The following is a 22,761-nucleotide window of genomic DNA, read 5'->3' on the forward strand; positions in this document are numbered from 1 at the left end:
TAAAAGTAAGCATCACCCATATTATTCGCCGGTTAACCTATTTTTTATCCGTATTAAATATTGTTCGGATCGAATAATTTATTTATTTTTTCATTACCCGTTTTTGACTCGTCCCATGCCCGACCAGCCCGTTTGCCTCCCCTAACTATACGCAAACAAAAACCTTCATAAACTCTAATCACTCTTTTCTTATCCTTCATCGTCAAAAGAAGAATTTGAACGTCAAATTCAAGTGTTCTGCTTTTTCACTTGAAATTCTTTGGGTCCTGAGTTGTCTAGAGCCAAGTATTGTTGACAATAACACCTTATACCACGTTGGCAAGTCGTTCCTCCCCTAGATAATTTATATGGTCATTAAATTATACCCACCGGAGTTGACAAAGTACAAGTTATCAATTTATACATTGAAAATTTAGTTTTCAAGGCAAGGAGAGAAAACTTCTAGATTTGTCTAGTTTGTTACAAACGAGCAAGACACTACATTACTGAGACATAATGTTTCACCTCTCAACTTCAAATAACTTGTTCTATTAAAACTATATACAATTCAGACCATTATACTTTTGAAAATGTGTTTGTAAATACCTCAAACCTTATTTGTTCTTTATTTCCATTAATCTTGTTTGTTTTCTCGCTATGTTTTTAAAAAAGAACTGGGATTCAAAGTATAAAGTTCAAACTTTCTAATTTTCTAACCAAATTTGGACATTAATTTTTATTTTTGCTTAAAGATAAGTTTAAACAGTTAGAAATTACATAGAAAGTGCAATAGATTAGGAGTAACATTTCTAATAAAATATATGTTGGAAAATATAGGACGGTTTGACCCTCAAAATTAGAAGTGTTACTCTTTGACTCTTTTTTCAAAGTCCTACTTGTTCGCTATCGATCTCTCCTCCGTATTTAGCCTTAGGACATAATTCATCGCTCGATTTAGGCTGTATTCCTAAACAACCCGACTCGTAGACAATGCTTCGTGGTGCGGCAGGGTCCGAACACAATGGGGCTCTCACCTTTTCTAGTACCCCTTCCATGGGGCTTGGGCCATTCGGACGATGGAGCCGTCCGATTAGCATCAAAAGGAAATGGAACAAGTACACATTTTCTAAAATATAATGTTTGACAGACAAAATGAAAGGAAGTGTTTGAACACTAACTAGAAACAAGAATATTATATTAATCTAGAAAAGACTATCAATATCCGTAATTAAAGTTTGTAGTGCTGTGTAGATCCTTCTGCACGTCACTGTACGCAGAGGCTGCTATGCCTACAGTACATAACACGTTTCGTAATTCGTAAATGCAAGTAAAATACGTACGTAATTCATAGCCAGTTCTCATTTCTGGTACGCTACCATAAGACGACAAAAGTAACACAGGTTAGATCAAAAGGTTTCTGTTCTTCTCTAGAAAGAGTCGCCATTCTTAGAGCTTGAAATTACTCAGTTAGAATAAATTCCCTTAAAGCCAACAAAAACCCTGTCAAGTTTCTGCTTTCTAATTCGTGCTAAAGAAAAGCTTGTAATTGGAATGGCGACGGCGGAAGAGAAACCGGTGATGGTGGTGGGGCTAGATGACAGCCAACACAGTTTTTATGCATTAGAGTGGATTTTGGATCACTTCTTTGGCCCTCCACTTAATTCCCACGCTGCTCCTTTCAAACTTATCATCGTCCACGCCAAACCTACTGCTACTTCCGCCATCGGCCTCGCCGGTCCTGGTATCTATGTTTATTTGAATTATGAGCTGAGCAGCTAAAAAATTTCACTTTCGAATGTGCTCTATATTTCCGATTTTACTAGAAATGGATTGTCTGGTTATGAATTCGTGAGTTGGTTTAAATTGCAGGAGGTGCCGATGTATTGCCGTATGTAGAGGCAGATTTGAGGAAGATTTCTTCTAGGGTTGCTGAGAAAGCTAAGCAGATCTGTTCTGCTAAATCGGTATTCAATTTTTGCTTTTAAAATGAAGAATCCTTTTATTTTATTACATAACTTTTGCTCCAGAATAAGATTTGAACCAATTCTGTACCCATTGAGAGTTTGGCTGTTTTGACTTTGCTAGTCTAGCTAACAGTCCATAGCGACAGAAAGGTCCAACCAATGGAAGAAATCAATAGAGAATGATTATCTGCTTCCTAAGAGCAGGAATTCACTTCTTTGAAAGAAAGTGCTCATGATTAGACACATCCTATACCACTTTCACATTTATCCTGACCTTCCCTAAATGTTTATTTCTTTTCATAAAAGAATGCAAGTCCAGTATTTGTTCTATTTTTCCCTTTCAAAATTCCTTCTTGTTATAAGGGGAGTCTTGGTGTAGCTGGTAAAGTTGTTGTCATGCTACCAGGAGGTCACGGGTTCGAGCCGTGTAAACAGCCTCCGGTAGAAATGCAGGGAAGGGCTGCGTACAATTGACCCTTGTGGTCTGCCTCTTCTCCGGACCCTGCGCATTACTTAGTGCATCAAGCTGACCTTTTTAAAATTCTTTCTTTTTACAAGCAAATATTCCTTCAGCAGTATACTTTAGTACTATAACTTTTTGATTTGGTCGTCTAGTAGTATTTAGAGTTGGGATGTTCTATTGGACTAACTAAACAAATCATTGATTAAGGATCCCCTCTTCTTTTCTAGAAGAAATAGATGTGATCATGTCATCTTTTAGCTGGATAAGTTGTCAAAATTATCTTCAGAACTGATCCAGTGATCTCCAATCTTATCAGTTCTTTTTGATTGCATATTTTGCAAATTCACAACTGAACATTGCTCGTTTTCCCCTAACAAATCTTATTGTTTTCAGGCAAACGATGTTGTAGTTGAGGTTATGGAAGGTGATGCTAGGAATGTCTTGTGTGACGCTGTAGAGAAGCACCATGCCTCTATGTTAGTTGTTGGTAGTCATGGTTATGGCGTTCTAAAGAGGTAATTTATCTTTATTCCACACATTTGATGGACCAATCTTTAGTTGCAGCAATATTGTTCTTTTCCCCTTCTTTTTTTTTCTGTATGCCCCGTCTTTGCCTCTCCATCTAACTACACCACAAAGGGGTTTGCGGGGTGTTGGAAGGGAAAATAATGACATGTTCATTTGGTCTCTTATTTGGATTGGGATGGATACAGACTAATATAGTACTTGAAACTTTTATCTTCGCCGCAAAAATGAAATGCTTGGTGCTTAGCACGAGTTACTCTGCTCAAATTACACACCTTCCTGCTAGTCAATTGATTAACTACTTCTCAATCCCAAATTTAGTTGTGGTCGACTATATCAATCTTTTGTATCCATTCCGTCCTAGTTGAGTTGATGATAGAATTTTCCTGGTAATAATTCATAATGCAAATTTTCCCGCAGGACTGTTTTGGGCAGTGTAAGTGACTACTGTGCTCACCATGCCCACTGCAGTGTGATGATCGTGAAGCGCCCAAAGGTCAAGGCTTGATATCTTTCTGATTTGTATCTGATTCTTGTTGTCTGAACAAGTTTTATAGCTTGTGATCAATTGCTTCAAGTGGAGGACTTGCTTTATTGTCTGTATTTATCCGATTGTTTGACTCTTAATAACCATATTTATATATCTTTCAATGTAAATGCTTTCATGGGTTGTGGCTAAATATATCTTAATAACCATATTCATTGTTCTGCCGTGTAACATTATTGTGGCTAAATTTCAGACTCTTTATAATAAATCACGGTCTCTTTCTGTCCATTATTGCTTAACACGGGTTGAATATGTAGATGCTTTCATGAACATGATACCTAGTATTATTATACCAAGAATTTACCCAGATAAACGCTTCTAGTTGTTCATAATCCTTTCCAGAACGCCTGTCATTTGTCAAGTTCAGATTATCAAATAGGTAGACTATTGCTCAGTCCTTGCAAGGAAAATTTTCTTTGATGGTTGAAAGGAAAAAGTTGAGGTTGGAATGGCGAAGCCAGAAATTTATCCAAGGGTGTTCAAACTTGAAAGAAGTGAAAAAAATTCTCCGACAAAGGGTGTTCAATATGTCATATACCTCTAAAATCTAATATTTTACCTATATACATAGAGTAATTTTTCAACGAAGACCACCCTTATGACAATGTAGCTTCGCCCATGGGTTGGATTCATGAATAATTTCTGAGGGGCGGGAATTGGTGGCAACAGAGAAGTCATTCTTATATCTTACTGATGCAACCCATTAATTAATATAAGAACAACAACTCTTAACTTTTCCTCTCTTTGATCAATCAAAGCTACTAGGCTTCTAAGCAGCGAACCAAATGGTGCATAAAATATCTCAACGTAAAAAGACACAGAATTCTGCTAGAAAATACAAGACGAGAAACACTTTAGGCCCGGACACTCTGCAATGCACTCTCTCACAAGCCGACTTCACTTTACTCCAGCTGAATCATTCTTTAGAATTGCATATTCCTACTCCAAAAGGAGAAACTCTATATCCACCACAAACTGGTGCAAGGCAGGGGAACTTTTGTGCTAATTTCTTGGGAAATGCAGGAGCCTCGCAGAAGAGGGATAATACAAAAACCACAGCCGGAGCTAAATACTTTTCTATGCCAGAACGAAAGTCTACGTCTTTTCCCCACGTAACTCCAATAATGCCTACGGGTACACAAATCAACTGACCGCTTTGAATGCTTCGCAGTCCAAACTTTATGATTCCTCTCTTTCAAGTATCAGAACAGTTAGACGCTGCAGCATTCCGCATCACATCTATCTATAATATCATGCCCTTTGTTAAGCCATTAAAATCGAAAGAAATTGACAGATTGTAGTTAGGGTTTTGTGAAATGTAAAGAGTAAGAGAAATGGGAGAAAAGACCTTGCATTCTGTACTAAAAAATCTGACCAAAACTGATCTGGAATATTCTCTAACTCTCTTATATATTTTGGGCCTCATTTACAACTCAATGAATAAAACTAAGACTAACTAACTAAGATTAAGGCTCTACAACAGTTCATAAATAAACCGGGCCAGGCCCAAATGCACTTCATGTATCTCCAACACCCCCTCAAGTTGGAGGGTGGCACACACCTAACTTGTCATTTAAAGCACGATGTTGCAGACCTAAAGACTTGGTAAAAATGTCATGGTTGTGAACAAGTACGAACATGAGATAAAGAAATAGGCCCATCAGCCAACTTGGTACGAATAAAATGGCAATCGACCTCGATGTGTTTGATACGCTCATGAAATACCGGGTTCTTTGCAATGTGAATCGCAACTTGGCTGTCACAAAGAACTAGGACTGGGCCACCAACTGAAACACCTAAGTCAACCAAAAGCCTGACTAACCAAGCCAATTCAGCTACCACTTTGCTCATCGCGCGGTATTCTGCCTCAGCTGAGGACAAAGAAACAATATGCTATTTTTTAGACTTCCAACTGATGAGACTCACCCATTTGGATGCAAAAACCGGTAACATATCATCTAGACTCATGACAAGCAGCCCAGTCACTGTCACAGCTAGCAATTAAGGAGAATTCCGGAGAATTATTCAGAAAAACTCCAAAATCAGAAGTGCCCTTTAAGTATCGCAAGACATGCAAGGCAGCACCCATATGTGGAACTCTAGGTGTCTTTAAGAATTGACTTAAATGTTGGACAGCAAAAGAAAGATCTGGCCTGGTATGAGTCAAAAAATTTAACTTTCCAATTAAACTTCTATAGGTGTCAGGTCGAGGAAGTAGATCCCCAACATCAGAATGCAACTTATGATGAAGTTCTAGAGGACTACCAACTGGAGACACTTCACTACAGTTATACTCATTAAGCAAATCAGAAACAAACTTCCTTTGATACAAAAGAACACCTGATGTGTGATAACATACTTCGATACCCAGAAAATAATGCAGCAACCCCAAATCTTTGATCTTAAACTGGGCATGGAGAAAAATTTTGAGGGCAGAAATTTCAGAAAAGTCATCCCCAATCAAAATAATATCATCTACGTAAGCAACAAGAAAAACTGTGGAAAATTCATATTTCTTAACAAATAAAGAATAGTCATTTAGTGAGTGGCTGTATCCTCTAGAACAAAGAGCTTGCGACAACTTGTCATACCACTGTCTAGAGGTTTGTCGTAGCCCATAAAGGGACTTTTGTAACTTGCAAACCAAGGGAGCAGTCCCAAAAGATGAACTAACAGAAAGACCGGGAGGGAGCTTCATATACACCTCCTCATCTAAATCCCCATGCAAAAAGGCATTATTAACATCTAACTGAAATAGGGGCCATTATTTTTTAACAGCAACATCAACCAAACATCTAATGGTACACATCTTAACTACAGGAGAAAAAGTCTCGGTAAAGTCAACACCCTCTACCTGGGTATCACCTCTAACCACTAATCTTGCTTTATACCTTTCAACACTCCCATCAGCCTTATATTTGATTTTGTACATCCATTTACACCCTATTGGCCTCTTTCCCGGGGGCAATTCAACAATTGTCCAAGTCTGATTTGCCTCTAGAGCCTCAAACTCTTTACTCATAGCCTCTTGCCAAGTTGGTATGGAAATAGCTTGAGTGTATGAATGAGACTCTACTGCAGCAGGTTGTGAGGCTGAAAGAGAGGCAGTGGTGGAGCAGGAAACAAAATGAGGAAGCTGAACAATGTAGTCCTTCAAATGAGAAGGAAATTGATGGGTTCTAGAGCTCTTTCTAAGCTCAAGAACAGATGAACCCATGTCATCAGTGGAGGAAGAGTCATCACAAGATGTAGTGGGAGCATCCATGTTATCAGGAGGGGAAGAGATATCAGAAGATGTAGCAGGAGCAGGCAGGGGACTAGTAGAAGTGTGTGAAGTAACAGGAGAAGGTAAAGGAACATCTGATGGTGAAACAAGATGAGGCACAACATGAGCATCATAGAATGTAGAAGAGATAGGGGCAGAAGAAGAAATAACATAAGGAAATATAGATTCATGAAATACAATATCTCTGGAGAACAGAACAGACTTAGTTTGTAAATTGTATAATTTGTAACCCTTTTTAGCAAATGGATACCCAATGAAAACACAAGAAAAAGCTCTAGGTTGAAACTTATCCCTCTGACACTTAGGGACTGTGGTATAGCAAAGGCAGCCAAAAGATTTCAAGTGGGAATAAGAAGGAGCAACTCCATACAATAATTCAAAAGAAGTTTTGTGAGATAAGACTGAAGAGGAAAATCTAGTTATAAGGTAAGTTGATGTTAAAACACAATCTCCCCAAAACTTGACAGGGAGTTTGGATTGAAACAGCAAAGCACTTGAAGTTTCAAGTAAGTGTTTATATTTACTCTCAACCACACCATTTTGTTGTGGTGTGTGGGGACAAGTAGTTTGGTGGATGATGCCATTATCAGAAAAGAATTGAATGGCTGAGTTAGAAGACCCAAGCTCTAGAGCATTGTCACTTCTAACCTTCTGGACAAAGAGTTTAAATTGAGTCTTTACCATGACAATAAATGCTTTAAGTAGAGTGAAAGCATAACTTTTAGAATGTATTAAATGTGTCCAGGTTGCCCTGCTGTAATCATCGACTATTGTTAAAAAATACTTTGCTCCAGAATATGTTTGAGTATGGTAAGGTCCCCAAGTGTCAACATGGATAAGTTGAAAAAGTGATGTGGAAAGAGAAGAGCTATCTTGGAAAGGTAATCTAGGTTGTCTAGCTAAAGGACAAACATGACATATAAAAGATTGTTTAGATGACAAATCATGAGAAATAGAAGAAATATGTTTCATTTGCACAAAAGGGACATGCCCCAATCTGTGATGCCAAAGAATATCATTCTTATTCATTGCATCTTGAGCACTACAAGAGATAGAAGGGGCAACAAAATTAGAATTCACATGTATATTTGCATTCAATGAAGGTTCAGCACCTGTACCACATTATTGAAAGTAAAAACAGAGTTTTCAGAAACAACAAAATTAGAAAGTGCAGAAACAGGGAAGATGGAATTTGTATAATCCTTGGTCCATTCTACCAAGTTCCAGAAGCTTCTTCATAGAATGGGCCTGTAGAAGTATACATGAAAAAGAAGTGAATATGACATAACAATTGAATTGTCCAATCAACTTACTGACTGAAATCAAGTTGTAATGGAAAGTAGGAATGTACAGCACATGGTGTAGAGTGAAAGATGGTAGCAAAGTAAGGGAACTTGTACAGGTAACCTTAACCTTGTAACCATTAGGTAAGGAGACTAAGTAAGGTACATGAAGAGGTGTTATGTTAAAAAGTAGATTTTTATTAGAGGTCATATGATCAGTTGCTCCAGAATCCACTATACATACCCTTCTAGATACACTAGTTAACATACGCACAGTAGAACTATCATTTAGACACAAAGGCAAAGAAGAAGTATTACCAGCAAAGTTGGCAGAACCCATGAGGACATGCTGAGAATTGGATTCACCTAGTGTAGAATGCTGAAGCAAATTAAGCAGCTGAGAGTATTGTTCTTTGGTGAGACCAGGAACTAAAGACTCATGTCTAGATGAGGAATACAATGCAGCAGAATCAGAGGTCCCAGAAGGCTGGCCTTCAACACTTGCAACAGTACCAATCCTTTTACCCTTTGTGAACTTGAAGTTTGGAGGAAAGCCATGGAGTTTATAACATTTTTCAATAGTATGGCCGGGCTTCTTGCAGTATTTGCAGGACAAAGAGGCTTTATTCTGATCAAAATTGGTTTTCTGGATGTTCTGATCAAAATTTACCCTCTGTGCATAATGTTTTTGAGATAGAAATTGAGGAAGAATTTTGTTGGAATTTGCATTAAAAGAGGCTGATTCTGAGTTGAACTGAGTGATAGGGACAACTTGTCTCTGTTTTTCATCTTGTAATAGGATGTTATACACATTATCAAGGGATGTTAGTGGTTGCATCATCAAAATATTGCTTCTAACCCCTACATATACCTCATTTAGACCCATAAGGAATTGATGTACTTTATCTTCTTCTTTTTCCTTTTGAAGACCCTCTTTAGCAAGACAATTATAGGAGTTTGCATGACTGTTGCGCATAGCCCCAATTCATCCCATAGTTCTTAAGTTTAATTGAAATACGATGCAATGTCAAGAGAACCCTGATAGTAGAAGAAAGCTCTCTTTATTTCAAAAACTTTGGTTCCATTAACAACCCCATATCTGTTGTTTAATTGTTTCCATATACTTTCAGCTGTCTCAGAATACTGCACACTCTCAGCTATGTCTGGGAATAATGAGTTGATTAACCATAATATTACCATATTATTACACCTGTCCCATTGCCGATATTGAGGGGAATTCACAGCAGGCTTAGCACAAGACCCATCTATGAAGCCTATTTTGTTTCTAGCAGACAAAGACACCATCATACTACGCTTCCATCCCCCAAATCCAGTGCCCGAAAATGGGACAGCAACAAGACACGCACTAGGGACATCAAACGGGAGAAGAAACAGTGGACTAGAGGGCTCAGGAATATATGTAGTAGCGAAAGTCACCCCAGAATCAGAATTAACCATGATAGCAGACCAGATTATCCAAAAAACATTGCACAGATAATATGCCGACGAAATGACTACACCACAGTAAATGCAAGATATTAAGCAAGGAGCGAATATACCAAACTTCTTCGCGACCTGAAGAAGCAAAGACCTTGATAGGAAAAATGCACAGCAGACGGAATTACAAGCGAAATCCCAATCGAAGTGCTCAAAACCCTAGATGTGAAAAAACAAAACCAAAAATTGCTGGAGCGCCAGAGATTCCAACTCAATAACGCAGCTCCGACAGTAAAGGAGAAGAGAATCACTGCGAAAACCGAAAAATTTCAACGAAAATCAGAAAAATCAAAAATCTTCGACGAAGACGAAATCCTTGATAATAGCATACGAGGGTAACATCGCTAGGTAGAGGACGTCGGGAACTAACGAACTCATGGCTCTGATACTATAACGACCTGACCGGTCGTTTCGAGAGTTATAACCTCGTTTTTCCCATTCCTACTTCTTTTTTGTGTTATTCAGCTATATTATGTTATATCGGGTTAGTTGGTTCGAGTCCGGAAGGAACTCGGAGTGAAATGAGATACTTAGTCTCATAATTGAAAATTTTAGTTAGAAAAGTGGACCGGATATGGACCTATGTGTAAACGACCTCGGATTTGAATTTTGATGATTCCAATAGCTCCGTATGGTGATTTTGAGCTTAGGAGGGTGTCCGAAATATTATTTGGAAGTCCGTAGAGGAATTAGGCTTGAAATGCCGAAAGTTTTATTTTTGAGAAGTTTGACCGGGGGTTGACTTTTTGATATCGGGGTCGGAATCCGATTCTGAAAATTGGAATACCTCTGTTATGTCATTTAGGACTTGTGTGCAAAATTTGAGTTCAACCGGACGTGTTTTGATAGGTTATGGAATTGTTTGTAGAAATTAGAAATTTCAAAGTTCATTAGGCTTGAATTGGGGTGTAATTCATGGTTTTAGCGTTGTTTGAGGTGATTTGAGGATTTGACTAAGTTCGTATGATGTTTTAGGACTTTTTGGTATATTTGGTTGAGGTCCCGAGGGTCACGGGTGGGTTTCAGATGGTTAACGGATCAAAAATTGAACTAGAACAGCTACTGCAATTTCCTTCTGTTGGAAATTGCTTCTGCCCAGATCGAGCTCAGGGTCGAGGGCCACGATCGAAGCCCAGATCGAGCTCAGGGTCGAGGGCCACGATCGAGCCCAGAGTCGAGGGCCACGATCGAAGGCATGATCGAGCCCAGGGTCGAGGGTCACGGTCGAAGACATAATCGAGGGCCAGGATCGAGGACCTCGATCGAAGGCCAAGATCGAGGCAGAACCGAGGATGTCTGGGCAGAATTATAAAAATAGGGACTTCATCCCATTTGCCATTTTTGACAAATTGGAGCTTGGGGAGAGGCGATTTTTGATATATTTTCAAGGAAAACTTAAGGTAAGTCCCTTGTGATCATTTCTACTCCATAATATTGAATTATCATCGAATAATCCGACTAGATTACATGATTTTGAGGTGTAAATCGGAGATTGGAACTTAGAAATTTAGAAATAAGATTTGTAGATTTGAGGGTCGAGTTGAGGTCGGATTTTGGTAAAATTGGTATGGGTAGACTCGTGATTGAATGGGCTTTCGAATTTTGTAACTTTTGTCTGGTTCCGAAACGTGGGCCCCACAGGCGATTTTTGAGCCAATTTCGGATTTTGGTCTAATTTTGTAGTTTTTCTTGTGGAATTCATCCGATTGGCGCGTATTGATGGTATTGTACTGATTGTGAATAGATTCGGAGTATTTGGAGGCCGAGTCCATAGGCAAGATCATTGCGGGTTAGAGATTTGACCGGTTTGAGGTAAGTAACGATTGTAAATCTAGTCCTGAGGGTATGAAACCCCGGATTTCGTATCATTTTACTATTTTGAAGTGACGCACATGCTAGGTGACGGGCGTGTGGGCTTGCACTATTGGGAATTTGTGACTTGGTCCGTCCCGTAGCAACTGTAAAGTTGCATACTTTGTTGAAACCATTGATACTTATATGTTTTAGAAAGATTTTCTGTAAATTGGGCTGAATGCCATGTTTGGGCCTTGCGCCAATGCTGTTTGGACCCTTAGGGGCTGTTTCTTACCATCCTCTCACTGTTTTCGATTGAAAATCTATACTCAGTCATGTTTATACTTGTTTACCGCATAACTCAATTTTATGACTCTATTTTGATGCATATAAATGTTTCGGGCCGAATGCCCTGTTTTACTGAAATGCCCGAGTGGCCTGATTTGTGAGGATGAGTGTGGATCGGGGCTGCCCGCCTGTAGCATACTTTATGACTAAGTGAGGCCGAGGGCCTGATTTGTGAGGATGAGTGTGGATCGGGGCTGCCCGCCTGCAGCATACTTTATTATTATCGCACGTGAGTTGTTCGTGCAGATTATAGCGCTTGAAGGAGCCCCTCCGGAGTCTGTACACACCCCCAGTGAGCGGATGTACCTACTGAGTGCGAGTGCCGAGTGTCGAGTGCTGAGTGACAGGGAGGCAAGAGTGATTGTGAGGTATGCCCGAGTGGTAAGAGTGATTGTGAGGTATGCCCGAGTGGCACGAGTGACTGTGAGGTTTGCCGGGGGCTGTATATGAGTGATGTTTTGCCCGAGGGGCTGTTTATTATTTCATCATTTTTGCTCACCTTTGCATTGAGCCTTTGTTTGAAAAACTGTTGGACAAATATCTTTAAATGATTTTTACTGGAACTGGGTTTAAACGAGATGATTTGATTCAAACACTGATTTTTAAAACATGTTGTACTTTACTGAGATTTCATGATATAAATGTTATATGCTTTATTGCTCGTCACTACTGCTCATTCTTTATTTATTGTTGTTATTTACTGAGTTGGCATACTCACGTTACTCCCTGCACCTTGTGTGCAGATTCAGGTGTAGCTGGACACGATAGCGATTATTGAGTGTTTTGGTTGCAGATTTTTCTTGGAGATAGCAAGGTAGCTGTTTGGCGATCGCAGCCCCTGCTCTTCTCCCTCTTATCTTCCTCTAGTTGTATTTAGCTATTTTCCGGGCTAAGTTAGCCTTGATATTGTTAGACAGATTGTAGTATGTGCTCATGACTAGTGATACCCCGATGTCGGGCTTTTCTTTTCCGCACTTCTGTTTTCTTTGATTTGAACTCTTTAAATGAAGGTTTATGTTAAATAACCTTGAAATTATCTTTAAAATGAAAATATCGATTTGTTTTGGAAATGAGTCGGCTTGCCTAGTTCCACGATAGGCGCCATCACGACAGGGGTTAGTTTTGGGTCATGACAGATACCATGTTAAGCCATTAAAATCGAAAGAAATTGACAGATTGTAGTTAGGGTTTTGTGAAATGTAAAGAGGAAGAGAAACGGGAGAAAAGAACTTGCATTCTGTACTAAAAAATCTGACCAAAATTGATCTGGAATGTTCTCTGCCTCTCTTATATATTTTGGGCCTCATTTACAACTCAATGAATAAAACTAAGACTAACTAACTAAGACTAAGGCTCTACAACCGTTCATAAATAAACTGGGCCAGGCCCAAATGCACTTCATGCAACTCCAACACCCTTTTGTTCTAGGATCGTAATTAATGATAGTTACCTTATTAAGTTACTTGCTTTTCCAAGTTGTGAACTAGAATGAGCCTCGAGGTTTTCCCAAAACCAAATTACTACTACTTTACTATTGGGATTGGTCTTTACACCGTGAACAAATGGCAACGTGGAAAAAAACCATAGCATATCACCAAAGTAAGCAACCACTTTAGAAGGAAAAGTCAGCTGATGTATTATTGTATGCAAGGACTGGCAGAAATAATAACTAGGAATCCCACAGTTAGGTTGACATACAACCACGAGATAATTATGAAGAAAATTCAGACTCTGAAGAATGAGATTACTTCCTTCCCAATTTCAAGATTCACATTAGATTTGCGACTTTTTCCCTTTAAGAAATTGGAGTACCATTGTTGAGAAAGCTTTGGATATCTTGTTAAATTTTTGTCGTCCAAATCCACGTAGTATAGGCCATACGCTGATTCATATCCATCCAATAACTCCAAACCATCCAAGAATGACCATGAGAAGTAGCCTCTGACATTTGATCCATTCCTATCATATCATAACAAGGTATTGTGGGGATAAATGGCAAACATATCAGAAAGAACGGCCAAAAACACCTAATATAATTGTTAGACCCTCCATCCAAAAGATAATACTAGTGAAGATCAGCTCAAATAGTTTAGGACAGAGAAGACATTTTAAATTGATTAGATGATACAAAACCTTTCTGCGGCAACAAGTGTTAAAAAGCCAACCCACACAGAGTATGAGAAAAAGAAACACATCCTGATCAATGGCTAGAATATGAAGATTAACTATACAAATATGCAAGTTCAGACTAGTGTTCTTTTAACCGAAGACATAAGGAACAAGTCTATAGTTCTGCAGTCAATGAGTTATAACTAATAACAAATGCTTCCATGACGTGGGAGGGGCTTACCTCATAGCATCAAGCAAATTCCTGATATAAGCATGCAGATATTCTACTCTACCCGTATCATTTAGTGTCGCGTTTCGTGGCGTCGTCTGACCTGCCAACAGAAATCATGCTAAGCTTCTCAGAAAACACTGATTCATGAGGTTCAAAGAAAGCTCTGTGCTTTACTGAGTTGTCAAAGCCTCTAAAGCAACTTTCATGTACTCAAATATTCACAAGCGTCAAGAGAGGGAGAAAAACGAACCATTTTCATGAATGTAAATTGGTAGGTTGCCATAAGTTTTCTTGAAGTACTCCAATACTGCTTGGAGACCCGGTTGTGTCCATGGATACTGAGTCAAAACAACTTGTGAATAACAGATAAAATAACGCTAAGGTGCATCTAAAGATCATGCATGTCCCAAGCCTCACCTCGCCTTTGGGTGTAACACCAGCTTGCTCAACTGTTTAAAGAGATAAAGTAGTGAATTTCTTGATATGAACAATTCCATAACAGAGAAATACTGACGACATCAACTAGAAAACTTGCATTGCTTGTAACATTCCTCAAATCTATAAAACTTTCAAGACACGCTCAATATAGAATTTGATTTTTTTTTTATCTTGACTTGAGTGCATAAAAATTATACTTCTATTACGGATTTAAACCCTTGTTATTGACTTTTGAGTTACTTCTCTATTTATAAATAATTGGATGTACAATTAGGGAAATATTAATAATTTTTATATTATTAATTATTAAAAGTGAGTATCATTAATTAATAGTTAAGTCAAAACAAACAAAAAACAAAAGAACAAAAGAACAAAAAAAAAAAGAGCACATAAGGATTAACCTGAAGCTCATAAAGTAGTGTTGTAAGCAAAGGCTTAAAGCCTTGGACGAAATGGCAAGAAACGTATTTTCCTTTTAAAAGGCAAAAGGCTTAAAAAGCCTTATACAAAGAAAAGTAAACAGAACGCTACAAACAGAGGCAACCACGAAACATACTCACGCAGGCAACTAAAAGTTCTGGGTTTCTTTACAAATCACTAGTTATTGAACTCAGGTATATAAAATTTCCTATTGTCAACTATCCTACAATAGTAGTAGGGAAAAATTGAATTGTTAATTCTCTTCTTTCTTTAGGGGTGATACTTTGAAATTAATTAAAATGCACTGGATGTTGTATAATCGATTGTTTGACAGGTATAAATTGAACTGGGACCTACGTATTGGCTCGAGGAGTTTTGAAGTGAGTGGATATAATCCTTTACCAAAGTGGTTCTACTCACAAAAACATGCCCACAAAAGTGTTTGATAAAACATTTTAAAGAGTCAACGTGTGCTTAATTGGAACGAGTAAATACATGTTGACTAAGTATATTATAGTTAAAGCTTATATATTTTACTCGAGAAGTATAATCATCTATTTTCCATATCTTTATACTTTATTACATAATCTTACATGTTAAAGTTTCAAGAGTTAGATAGAACTATTAAAAATACTTTAAGCGCAGCTGAAATGAGGATGTTGAGATGGATGTGTGGACATACGAGGATAGACAAGATCAGGAATGAAGTTATTAGGGACAAGGTGGGAGTGGCATCCGTGGAAGCAAAGTTGCGGGAATCGAGGTTGCGATAGTTTGGGCATGTGAGAAGGAGAGACATAGATGCCCGGTCAGGAGGTGTGAGAGGTTGACCATGGCGGGCTTGAGGAAGGGCAGGGGTAGGCCAAGAAAATATTGAGAAGAGGTGATTAGGTGATTAGGCAGGACATGTCGGTGCTTCACCTAACCGAGGATATGACTAGGGATAGAAAGATGTGGAGGTCGAGGATTAAGATGATGGGTTGGCAGGTAGTTGTGAGTTTCTCCTAGGTTTACCAGTAGTACTAGTAATCTTCTTGTTTTTGGTTGAAAGTTACTTCCTTTTAGTTTGTTATTATATCTAGTACTTAGCAACCACGTCCATTGTTTTTTGAAAATCGCTCTTGAAAATTATTGCTCCCTGATTGTTACTATTTGATGCTCTACTTTTTCTTCGTTTTACTGAAATTGATGTTCCATGATTGTTACTATCTGATGCTACTTTCTCTCCTCTTTTTCCTTATCGTCTTTCTTTCTCCCCCCCTTCTTTCTTCTTCTTCTTCTTCCCTTTTCTTCCTTTCCACCTTATCTTGAGCCGAGGGTATATCGGAAACAGCCTCTCTACCCCTCTAGGTAGGGGTAAGGTCTGCGTACACACCCTAGACCCCACTCGTGGAATTATACTGAACATGTTGTTATTGTTGTTGTTGCTTATGCTATGCATACACTCAAGAATATTATAATGAATACTGATAGATCACTTTCAAACAAGATTTAGACTTGAAAAGTCACAAGAAGAAGTTTTAGAAAGGTAAGATTTTTGGGAGTATCCTCTATTCTGAGAAGGGGTCATCGTCCAGGCATAGAGTGTTGACCAAGGCGTTGACTTCCTGAAACTACTTGTGCCAAAGTAGGGAGCACACGAGTCGAAGGTCTCGTTGTCGAGAATTTGCCTAGCCATGCTAAGGTATGATATATGAGCGCTGAGAACCATGAAGCGAGTTGCACCTCGTGAATTGGGCCTATTCGATCAGGTTGGGATCGAACCAGTGCCGATCACACGGTGACTAAGACAAAAAGAAGTCAGGATAGTTGGAACTCCCGAAGCATAAAGTGAAGTATTTTTTTTTTATAAGAAAGAAAAAGAAAAGAATTTCTTTTAGAATATTCATAAACTGTTGTTATGTAGTTATTTTAAAATTGTTCATAAAAACTTTATGTTTTCCATGCATTTAGAATATTTGTTTGTAATATATATTTTATTAAAGTTTCGTCCCCTGTCGTTGAGACTCACTGAGTACAATAGATGGTACCGATGTTCTCTTTTGGGAACCTGCGTTAGTCTGCGGTACAACGTAGGAACTGATTTTGCAGGCGAGCAGGCTACAAGTTAAGACTTCCCTCACTTCCAATGCTATTGGTGAGCTCCGCTTTTGTTTGTGAAGTATTCCTTTAAGTCATCGTTATTGAGCTATTTCTTTGTTTACTGGGAGAACTAGTCAGACAATCTCATGTCCTGAACAGTGCGTCAGTTTATCAGTAAAGGCTTCATAGGCACAGTCGGTGGGTTAAAATTCAGGTGTTTTTTATAATAACTTTGCAGTATTTCAGTAGTTACTATGAATAAAGTTTTGGAGTTGATTTATTTTAGATATTCAAATTAATTAAAAGTATTTGGTTATAGTATTGCCTTGTTGCATATAAAGTATGAGGTTATAATAGTTTTGATAAGCACAGATAGTTCGCTCGGTCAAATTTAACGACCGGGTGACAGTCACGGCTTGTTCAGAAAATGGGTCGTGACATTGCTCCTCTCATATGGATTTTTTCAACTTTATCATTAGATTAACTTTATCAGCAAACACAACTATGATCTTCAAATGTCAAAGTATCTCTATTCAGGTAGCATCAGCCACTTACATATTAATTGTGCTTCTGCATCGGTATTGAAGTCCCTATAATCTCTTTCAAAGGCACTCGGCCGGTCTTTAACAGGCAATGTAGTATAATGGTTGAGGCTTATGAAGTCTATAGCACCCTTAACTTGCTCAGATTCTTGTCTGGTGAAGGTGGGCATTCTCGAGCCGACCCTACCCTTCATTGTGACAGGATAGTCTCCAAATATCAAGGGACTGATAAACCTGCAGTGGAGATGAGAAATAAAATGAAACCAAATAATTAAGCACAACCACACATTTGTGCAGTAAATGAATACGTAGTTCCTTAGTGCAGAGTATCTTAAATTTGAGGATATGTTATGTTAATAGGCCAAAGCAAATTGTGCTCTCACCAACCCAGGTAGAAAGCATAAGCTCGCAGAGTTGCAACTTCATCTGCCGTTGCATTTGTATGAGGAATAAACCGATATGCAAAGATATTTAATCCCACAAAACCATGCTGTGTTGACTGCATTGCAAATATGTTAGTGTTTTTTTTTTGTTATTTCGTTTTGGGAACTCAGTAATAGTCACAAGTTATTTTGAAATGAACTCAATGATGACACCTTGTACTTTCTCTTGTACAATCTGAAAACAGATGAATGAGTAAGCAGCATATTGTGAGCTACTATGTATGGCTCGGTTGAAGAGTTGCCTCTAGAGCAAGGTCCAATTCCAACATGTGGGGAACAGCGCCCTGGGGGTGTAAATCCCAAATCATAACCACCCAAAGCGAATACATTGGCCTCATTCACAGTTGTCCAATGCAAAACCCTATCACCAAATTCCTTGAAGCAAATATCCGCATATGCAATGAAGTCATTGCTAAAAGGATAATATGAATTGTCAAGTTGAAATCAGTCAGATGTCGTAGAATATATGCAGAATATCTCCTAATTTTCGAAGAATTACAAGGTGGAAAGTATTCAGCATACATTATTTTTTGACTTAGCCATCCACCGTATTCATCTTCAAGTACTTGTGGCAGATCATCGTGACATAGTGTAACATGTGGTTGAATTCCTACAATTTTGAGAATATACAATAAGCATAACATGGAGCCCATCAGCCAATTGTTAGATGTTTTACTTACTAGCACTTTGGAGGTGCGATTCCAGATCTCTTAACAGCAAGAAAATATGTTCAAACTTTCAACTGAAAAGATAGAAAAGTAGTGTACAAGGAAATGTATTAACCATGACTGACAAGTTCATTGATGAGATTATTGTAATACTGTAACCCCTTTGGATTGACAGGTCCCCTTCCATCTAAACAGAACAAAACCCAAGTATGAGAAGAAAGAAAACACAAGTATAAGATAATGTAAGGTTCCTGAGCAGTGCGATAATAAAGCTTACTAGGAATAAGTCTCGACCACGAAATGGAAAACCTGTAGGCTTCTAATCCAGTGTCAACCATGAGTTGTACATCTTCCTGGAATCAGGTAATTTTCGAGGGCAATCAAATTGATCATCAATTATGTGAACTCAAAGTTGATTCCATCCGTCTATACCTTGTATTTGTGGTATGCATCACAAGCTACATCCCCATTGGCTCCATTGTATGCACCTGGAAATTATATAATCTTGGATAATTAATGCGACTTGCTGTTCTAATTATCTGAAGCATGGTGGCCCCAACATCCGAGATCTGCTTATGGGATTCAGAGAATCAGCTGTCCGAAGGAAACCGCATAGTCTTGACTATGGAAGGAAAAACTACCATTAACCATAATCATATTACACTGTCTGGAAATGACTAATTTTAATTGGTCCGGATGGTGATTTTAATTTGGAGCTTTAATCTTGTTAGAAGTTTCTCGAGCCGAGCGTCTATCGAAAACAACCTCTCTACTCCATCGGGGTAGGGGTAGTGGCGGACGCACGTGGTAGCAAACGGGTTCAACTGAACCCGCTTCATCAAAAAATAATACTATGTATATGTATAAATTAGGATTAAAGCTGCGTAAATTTTGTATAAATATTTTATTGAACCCACTTGACAACTACTATTTTACGACTAAAGTTATATACTTCTAAGATTGAACCCGCTTGCACAAAATCCTGGGCCCGCCACTGGGTAGGGGTAAGGCCTGCGTACACACTACCCTCCCCTAGACCTCTCGCCCGTAAAATTTTATTGGGTTGTTGTTGTTGTTGTTGTAATCTTGTTAGAAGTAGACCGGTAATATTGTGGTTTTGGTAATAATCCTTTTAAGTTTTCCTTTCACTCTTTCAATCAGCATACTTTTATAACATCATGCATTTTTGCAACTATCAACTATTAATCTATATAACATGGATATGAAACTGGAATAAGTAGAAAACACTATACTACTTTTTACAGTATCAACTTTGATAGGAGTAGTAGATTTATTAAATAACCACAATGTGAAGTAGTGTTAAGGCGAGAGGAACATATATAATCAATTAAATTGGGGGAAAAGATTAAAGAAAACAGACCAGCATGAGAAAAGGTATCCCAAATGCTAGGCTTCCGTCCATCTTCAAATGCTGCCCCTTCTACCTTCAAATTTTGGCCGAACAAATTAAAGTAGTCGATCGTGAGAAATCCAATATTTACCAATCAAAATTGGATTACTGACTTGATAAGCAGAAGAACCGGAACCGAAAACGAAAGAAGCAGGGAAGTCGTTTCTGCTAAAATCATCATCACCGCCACCGGCACCAAACACTACAACGGCAAAGTGCAGTGCCACCAAAACAAGCAAGTCGAGACGCTGCTGCATCCTTCTCGTCTTTTGCCTGTGTTCCACTCTAAGGTTTTGGTACTAATTAATGAATGTGTGGCCAATCTCTAACTAAGACCACTCTGTTATCTACTACTAAGCAGCTTGCAGAAAAGGCCAAAGATACAATCATAGCGATCATAGGAGAAAACCATAAACATAGACGTGAGTGAATCTCCACCACTGAATTATATACTTTAGACTGGATTAATTAGTAAATATTTTTGGTTAATTCAATCATAATGCTTAAATGGGCACGGTAGCTGTTTCCAAAACAAATGTTTTTACCAAGGATCTAGTTGACCACTTTCTTTGTAAACAAAAAAGATAGAACAACCAATATGGAATGAAACGAAGTTACAAAATTTATTTTAGAAAAATATTAGGTGAATTAAAAAATATTATTAAGGATAAACTAATAAAAGTATTGATCAAAATTAAAAACGCTTATTAGCTAAAAGTCATAAATTGATGATGACCAATTTATAAGTTATGACTGATTTTAACTTATAAGCACTTTGAATATCTTCCAAACGCATAAATAAGTTAAAAAATACATATAAACCAGTTTGATCCGCTTATAAATTTAGAAAAACACCTTATTACTTTTTAAATATATATTTAGTATGACTGAAATATTCTTGAAGCGTCATTTCAATTGTGATTGTGGGCAAGTACGAGTGACGTGACAAAAAAAGGTTCGCATCCTACTTTTTGTCTATTTAAAGCATGTATCAACACTTATTCCCATCGAGGCAACTCAAGGCAATTGGTGGACTAAAATTAAATCTTCCTGAGAAACTTTAATTTATTTTTTTAAATTTTTTTGTATATAATTTTATTTGATGTCTATTTTTCTAAACTTTTGAGATGAAAAGCTATTAATAATTTATTAATGATCAATTTTGTTTAATAATTTTTTTTGAATTGATAATATAACTAATACATTTAATCTCTCTTGCTATATTGTCGATCTTAGGTAAAATTTTATCTATTTTAATTTTGAAAAACTTCTTTGCATATGTAACACTACAGAAACTGTTAACATTTTCTTATAAGTACTATATGCATTTGGAGAAAAATCAAGTTTTGCTATCTAATTGAGCATATAGATTAGAGTATTGTTTCCTAGTTGTACTATTTACCTTAACACTTTTATTTAAAAATAAGTTTAAACCATCAATGTATTTTAAGGAACTTTCGAAACTAAAGAAATGTGTTTTTAAAGATTCTCATTGTCTAGTGATCTCAAATTTTTATCACTAAATAGAAAAACACTCATATGCGGTCAGCACCAATGGCAAATCAATTAAAAATTGTACTTTTTAACTTTAAAATACTCTGTTTATCTAAGATCAACATGGTTAATTTACTTTAATTTTCTTTCCTTTTTTATCTTATCATATGTCTGCTAATGTAGTTTCTAAATTTCATGTGCCATCCACGCATAAACTTACATGGGTAATGATGTAACCAAAGAGGATTCCGTTTATCGAGCAGTAGAAAAATGGCAAATATGATACTATAAAATTATACTATGCACTCTAAAAATTCAAATAAACTATGCACTCTAAAAATTCAAATAAGCACAAAGAAAAGAAGCTAGCCCCGTAAGATAAATTGAATGAAAACTCAAAAGTTTAGTAAAGAAAGCTGTAAGCATTTTACTGGTGAATGAGTTTCCAGATGTTCAAATGGAGCCTCCAGGCATGTCACAATTATAAGAGATTGATAACAATTAGAGCTAAGCTAGCTAGCTAGCTAGCTCTAAGTAATTATAACAGCAGTACTAAAGATCAAGCTGATTAGTAAGATATTATGAAATATGATGACATAAAGTCAGATGCCCCCTTGTAATTAAAGGTGTCGGACGTTGGGAGTGTGTGTGAACAAAGTGTTACTTATAAGTAATTAGATACTCTCAATGGTGTCAGGCATTTTGGGAAAAATTGTATGAGTTTGGTCCAAAAACGGATAATATCACACTATGTTAAGAGTATATTTTGGTCATTTTAGCCCAACAACTGATATCAGAGCTCAGGTTTAGCAGGACGAGTAAGGACATCGCCGAGTGATGGCGTAGGGCCCAGCTTAGTGTCTTTGCCTGTCTATGGGCCAGCGACGCATACACATCCTCTCCTTGGACTTCGGTGAACGTAAATACTCGGATCATATGAGTGGCACACATTTAATCTATAAATTAGCGCATAAACGGCGATGAGTCATGTGGAACTTAGTTCAAGAGAGAGATTGTTGGGAGTGTGTGAACAAAATCTCACGTGTAAGACTTTTTGGGAAAAATTGTGCGAGCTTAACCCAAAACGAATAATATAGCACCGTATTAAAAGTATTTTGTGCCGTTTTAGCCTAAGAGTAGAGCCCCTTTTATACAAGAAATTAGTATGTGTCAACAGTTAGTTGAAAATGGTCTTTAAATGGTAGGTACGTAACAGCCTCGAATCGTTGAAAATAG

The 22,761-nt window shown here is 37.7% G+C and overlaps 3 protein-coding genes across 4 annotated transcripts; 1 reads left to right on the forward strand and 2 right to left on the reverse strand.

The window, feature by feature from the left end:
- Positions 1–1,144: 1,144 nt before the first annotated feature.
- Positions 1,145–3,627, forward strand: LOC104092730 (universal stress protein PHOS34). Its single transcript, XM_009598396.4, has 4 exons — positions 1,145–1,720; positions 1,849–1,943; positions 2,800–2,921; positions 3,352–3,627. The coding sequence occupies exons 1-4, from the start codon at positions 1,531–1,533 to the stop codon at positions 3,437–3,439; spliced, it is 495 nt and encodes a 164-aa protein (XP_009596691.1). The 5' UTR covers positions 1,145–1,530; the 3' UTR covers positions 3,440–3,627.
- A 5,425-nt stretch (positions 3,628–9,052) lies between these two features.
- LOC138894924 (uncharacterized) lies at positions 9,053–9,505 on the reverse strand. The gene has a single exon (XM_070179662.1). It carries the CDS (start codon positions 9,503–9,505, stop codon positions 9,053–9,055), a length of 453 nt encoding a protein of 150 aa, XP_070035763.1.
- Positions 9,506–13,297: 3,792 nt separating this feature from the next.
- On the reverse strand, positions 13,298–20,395 carry LOC104092728 (beta-glucosidase 11-like). Of its 2 annotated transcripts, none has more exons than XM_009598393.4 (13): positions 20,145–20,395; positions 20,002–20,065; positions 19,053–19,108; positions 18,898–18,973; positions 18,736–18,807; positions 18,475–18,562; positions 18,106–18,364; positions 17,893–18,008; positions 17,523–17,743; positions 14,445–14,476; positions 14,278–14,365; positions 14,037–14,127; positions 13,298–13,645 (listed from the first exon to the last, which is right to left on the reverse strand). In XM_009598393.4, exons 1-13 carry the CDS (start codon positions 20,286–20,288, stop codon positions 13,411–13,413), a joined length of 1,542 nt encoding a protein of 513 aa, XP_009596688.1. In that variant the 5' UTR covers positions 20,289–20,395; the 3' UTR covers positions 13,298–13,410. The 2 variants fall into 2 exon arrangements, with proteins under 2 accessions (XP_009596688.1, XP_018625165.1); XM_018769649.3 differs by having other exon boundaries at positions 20,002–20,061; positions 20,145–20,286.
- Positions 20,396–22,761: the final 2,366 nt, after the last annotated feature.

The sequence above is a fragment of the Nicotiana tomentosiformis genome, chromosome 6, assembly GCF_000390325.3.
Source record: "Nicotiana tomentosiformis chromosome 6, ASM39032v3, whole genome shotgun sequence".
Lineage (NCBI taxonomy): Eukaryota > Viridiplantae > Streptophyta > Magnoliopsida > Solanales > Solanaceae > Nicotiana > Nicotiana tomentosiformis.

Bases quoted from the DNA above. Each gene is read 5' to 3' on its own strand.
- LOC104092730 (XM_009598396.4), top strand. From the start codon at position 1,531: ATGGCGACGGCGGAAGAGAAACCGGTGATGGTGGTGGGGCTAGATGAC. The intron at 1,721-1,848 runs GTATCTATGTTT...TTTAAATTGCAG, and splicing joins CATCGGCCTCGCCGGTCCTG to GAGGTGCCGATGTATTGCCG. The intron at 1,944-2,799 runs GTATTCAATTTT...TATTGTTTTCAG, and splicing joins AGATCTGTTCTGCTAAATCG to GCAAACGATGTTGTAGTTGA.
- LOC138894924 (XM_070179662.1), bottom strand. From the start codon at position 9,505: ATGGTTAATTCTGATTCTGGGGTGACTTTCGCTACTACATATATTCCT.
- LOC104092728 (XM_009598393.4), bottom strand. From the start codon at position 20,288: ATGCAGCAGCGTCTCGACTTGCTTGTTTTGGTGGCACTGCACTTTGCC. The intron at 20,066-20,144 runs GTCAGTAATCCA...CAAAATTTGAAG, and splicing joins CCGGTTCTTCTGCTTATCAA to GTAGAAGGGGCAGCATTTGA. The intron at 18,808-18,897 runs GTAAGCTTTATT...TGTTCTGTTTAG, and splicing joins GTGGTCGAGACTTATTCCTA to ATGGAAGGGGACCTGTCAAT.